Source organism: Octopus bimaculoides, chromosome 27 (assembly GCF_001194135.2).
Source record: "Octopus bimaculoides isolate UCB-OBI-ISO-001 chromosome 27, ASM119413v2, whole genome shotgun sequence".
Lineage (NCBI taxonomy): Eukaryota > Metazoa > Mollusca > Cephalopoda > Octopoda > Octopodidae > Octopus > Octopus bimaculoides.
In genome coordinates, this window is record NC_069007.1 from 20980609 (window position 1) to 20985435 (window position 4827).

At 39.5% G+C, this 4827-nt stretch overlaps 1 protein-coding gene across 1 annotated transcript in view; it reads left to right on the top strand.

Annotated features, from left to right (window-relative positions):
- LOC106870985 (F-box/LRR-repeat protein 18) overlaps nucleotides 1–4827 on the top strand; it is a 34818-nt gene that overhangs the window by 28856 nt on the left and 1135 nt on the right. Inside the window, exons 5-9 of the mRNA XM_052977166.1 lie at nucleotides 440–594; nucleotides 1490–1692; nucleotides 2938–3026; nucleotides 3620–3773; nucleotides 4351–4486. Of these exons, the coding sequence (XP_052833126.1) occupies nucleotides 440–594; nucleotides 1490–1692; nucleotides 2938–3026; nucleotides 3620–3773; nucleotides 4351–4486 (737 nt within the window). The remainder of the gene's footprint in view (nucleotides 1–439; nucleotides 595–1489; nucleotides 1693–2937; nucleotides 3027–3619; nucleotides 3774–4350; nucleotides 4487–4827) is intronic.

Consider the following 4827-nt stretch of genomic DNA (forward strand, 5'->3'; position numbering starts at 1 on the left):
TTCTGGATTATTTTTCCTGTTTTTTTTACTTAACTTTTGAGAGCGGTCGAGTTTATTTTTAGTATTCTCGTTTGTGAGAGCAGTCGAGTTTATTTCAGATATTCACATTTTAAAAATCATCTCCGGCTAATCGTTGAGAGGACGTTGGTGTTGGCCTTGGCAGAAGTTTGCCCTCTCTACGTGCTCTTATTATTATTATTACCATTTAGATGGTAAATAAAGCAGCACACTGGCAGAATCATTACTATGCAAGGCAAAAAAATAAAATGCTTAGTAGCATTTCTGCTGGTTTTACATTCTGAGTTCAAATGCTGGTGAGGTCAGCATTGCCATTCATCTTTTCGGGGTCGATAAAATAAATACTGGTTGAGCACTCCTCCTCCCTAAAATTGCTGGCCTTGTGCCAAAATTTGAAACCAATAATGAAATGTCCCCTTTTTTTCTCTTTGCTTAGGTTTGAAGTCCCTGGCCCTTTCATCCTGTGCTGTTGTCCATAAACATTCTGATACCAGAGAACATACGTTCAATATCAAATTAGATGAAGTACCGGCCAAGAAACGCCGCATGTCTTGGATGGAAGCAAATAGTCCCTTCGTAAGTGGTCTTTGTCCTTATCATTGTATGTAAAACTCTCTTAGGGGACTGAGAAAACCCGCTAATTAATTTGATGGCAGGTCAAGTCCAGTGCAGGGACGTGTGTAATTGCAGCCTGTCACTGCGTCCACTGTTTGTTGGTATTTGTTCTGGTCATCTTAGATAACCCTCTCAACAGTATCCCAGTTGGTCCCCGTTTCTGCAAGATAAATTCCTCATCTACTGTGACCCCGAGGCATTTGGCTGACCAACTGGAGCCATCACTCAAGCTGGGTCCTCAGAGAACAGAACACGGTACACCGGGTTTAACTTGGAAACTCAAGCAACATGCTCAAAGAGTCTCAGTTGAGGCTCCCAAATCATATAAGTGACAGGATGCATTCCAGTTTTTGAGTAAAGTTGTTGATTGAATATGAAATCTGACCAGGAGAAACCCAGTGATGCTCGTTTACAACTACCATATGATGTCATGGCCAGGAGACATCACACACACATGTATATACAATGGGCTTCTTTCAGTTTCTGTCTACCAAATCTACTTAGAAGGCTTTGATCAACCTTGGGCTGTAGCAGTAGACACTTACCCAAGGTGCTGCACAGTGGGACTGAACCCAAGACCATATGCTTAGGAAGCCAGCTTCTTAACCACACAGCAATGCCTGAACCTAAACAGCAAGTCAACCACAATGAAACTCGAACTTGCAGTCTTCTGGTTCAAAGATAGAGGCCTTATCTATTAGGATATTTATTTTTTTATTCAATTATGCATTTCAGCTGAAAAGCTATGGCCATGCTAGGGCACTACCAGTAAATAAATGGTGCCAGGAATCAAACCTTAGGCCACCTGGGTGAAAGCCAGGAATCCTTATAATTTTTCCCCCTCTTTCTTTTGCAGTCAGAGCTTTCCTCTGATGTGAACCTCTACTCTACCGATTCTCTGTCATCTGGGGCAACAACCAACTCCAGCTGCCAAGATTTGGAAACTTTGGTTAAAGGATGCCCCAACATGGAACATTTTGAACTCATCACACCCAACTTCTATTCAGTTTTCCATAAAGTTCTTGGAATGTGTACGAGGGAACAGAATTTTTATGCTTGGTATGTATTGTCTTTTTATATTTCTGTTTTAAAATATTTTAACCTTTTTTGTTATCATATTTCTGTCGAAATACACTGCTTTGTTTCAAATAATTTTGGGAATATTGAAGAATTTAGAAAAATAACTTTGACATTATTAAAGCCTTCATTACCATATTTCTGTTGAAATACACTGCTTTTGTTTTGATTAATTTTGAAAATAATGAAGACTTCAGTCAAATAACTGTCATTGTTAAATTGGTGTTTGGAACACAAATTAACAATTTTAATGGAGGGCTTTGTTTAAAATCTCTGTAACCCTTTCATTACCATATATCTGTTGAAATGAACTGCCTGTGATTCAATTAAGTTTGGTAATCTTTCATCTTTTACTTGTTTCAGTCATTCTTGACTGTGGCCATGCTGGGGCACCATCTTGAAGGGTTTTAGTCGAATAAATCGACCTCAGGACTTATTTGTTTAAGCCTTATTCTATCGGCTTCTTTTGCTGAACCACTAAGTTATGGGGATGTAAACACACCAACACTGGTCATTGAGCAGTGATAGGGGACAGACACAAAGACACATGCACACACACACACACACACATGATGGACTTCTTTCAGTTTCCGTCTCCCAAATCCACTCACAAGTCATTGATTGGCCTCAAGCTATAGTAGAAGACACTTGCCCAAGGTGCCACGCAGTGGGACTGAACCCAGAACCATAATGCTAAGCAGATGTTTGAGACATAAAATTAATGCAAAATTTTGAAGGGAAGTTTTACTTCAGATCCCCTTAAAACTGGAAGTTTGTAGTATAGAATCAGGGGCTGTCTCAGGTGGATTGATATCGAAAGGGTTCAACCCTTGGTTGAGGCTGTTGACCAAGAGGGGCACCTCATTCTTTGAATGTCTTGTGAGGACATATATACATGATCAGTCAACTTTCAGGAACCAAATTCCTTCTGGATGGTCATAACTGGAATATGAACATGTCTGTTAATAGGCCTACTGGATCAGAGCTGGCATGATAGCCACTACATGGTCTTTTGACCTGCTAGAAATAGCCACCATACTATTAAACCACACTGTCCAACCCATGCACGTATGGGAAAGTGGACGTTGAACGATGATGATAATGATTAAACCCATGTCTATATATAATGTTATACGAGTACCTCCCTTTGTTGTTATACGAGTACCCTTTTGTTGTCTACAAGTACCTTTCCATTGCTACATGAGTACCCTTCTATTATATCTTCAGTGAACCCTCCCGCCAGTTACACGAAAGTCAGTTAACGTGGATTGGTCACTGGAAAAATCTTCGTTATCTTCAATTAACTGGAATTCCAGGTTCGTTAAATTTCTGTTCCACTGGTTTTTGTCTTATTCTTCATTTTCACCAGAAAATTTTTGTTCTTTAAATGGTAGGTGGTCAGTTTATTCCATGTTTTCAGTGGGATGTGGTCAGTTATATTCATTTTCCTTTTATGTGGGGAATCAGTTGATTCCATATTTTTCATGAGAGTTGGTCAGTAAAAGGCAGCAGGAACTAAACTGAGTCTTATCTCAACAAGACTCAGCTTAGCTTCTGCTGTCATGATGAAGCTAAACACCATATGGAAAAACAGTTTCATTAGTTTTCCAGCAAGAATCAGAGTATACGAGTCTCTGGTGACTTCGATTGTGAGAGTTGGACTCTTACAGCTGACTAGGAGCAGAGAATCCAGCCATTTGAACACAAGTGCTTCAGAAGGCTACTACACATCTCAACCACAGAGCACGAAACAAACAGCTTTTTCAGGCACCAAGTCACCAAATACTCTGGCTGAGTGGAACCACTCCTTGTGTTAGTGAAAAGACAAAAGCTTGTATAGCAGAGTCACATCTTCTGCCTCAACTCCTTGTCAAAAACCATTTTTTTTTTTTGTTTTTTCTTCTTTCAGAAATTCGTCTTGGAACCAGCCTGGTCTCTATTTGTAAACACTGCATCCACTTAGAAAGACTTCATCTGGCTCAGCTAGGTTTACCTGGTCACATTACATACCATTCTAACCTATGTAAAGCATTAACCCATTGCAAACAGCTGAAAGATTTCAGGTAAAATTCATTGCAGGTTAAAATGATGATGGTCTTTGTGTGTGTGTGTGTGTGTGTGTGGAATATATAAAACCATAATGTCAGGAGGTATGAGGAGTGAATATATATTTATTTAACCATGTGACTTCCATGGGGTTACAGCTGTTTCGCAACCTTCTTCATGTAGTGTTGATTTCAGTATGGAAGATATTATTTATACATGTTTGCATTAATATGTATGAATGGTTGAATAAATATACACTCACCTCTCATACCTCCTAACGTTACTCATATATATGAAACATAGTGTGTGTGTGTGTTTATGTGTGTGTATATATATATATATATATATACACGCATGGGTGTCTGTGTTTATATATATATATATGCATAGGTGTTTGTTTATATATATATGCATGTGTATATATTTGTGTTTCTATATATAATATACATACATACAGGCACATGTATAATGTGTATATGTGTATATATATATATAAACGTGTTTTTGTATATATATACCATCACACTATCACTCCCCCCCCCCCTATTGTATCTTTGTATCTTTTAATTCTTCATTTTTTTTTGTCCTCCACAGAATAGAACAACCCAACATGAAACTCAATGAAACCTTTTTCCGTTCCTTGTGGAGTTGTCCTGAACTGGAGAGAGTGTGTGTGGCCAGTAACAGGAGTACCTACGATTCCGTCTTGATCGACCAGTTACTGTCTATGGTGAGCACAACACAACTACAGGTTTATAGCCCCAGGACAATCCCGATCCAGTTGATAGATGGTCAAAGCATGCCAGCTGCGACCATCATCCTTTTTTGTCTTTTTTTTTGTTCAGAGACACAGTGTGGCTGTGTAGTAAGAAGCGGTGAGGAGCTGGCAGAAACGTTAGCACCCCGGGGGCGAAATGCTTAGCGGTATTTCGGTCTGCCGTTATGTTCTGAGTTCAAATTGCGCCGAGGTCGACTTTGCCTTTCATCCTTTCGGGGTCGATTAAATAAGTGCCAGTTACGCACTGGGGTCGATCTAATCGACTTAATCCCTTTGTCTGTCCTTGTCTGTCC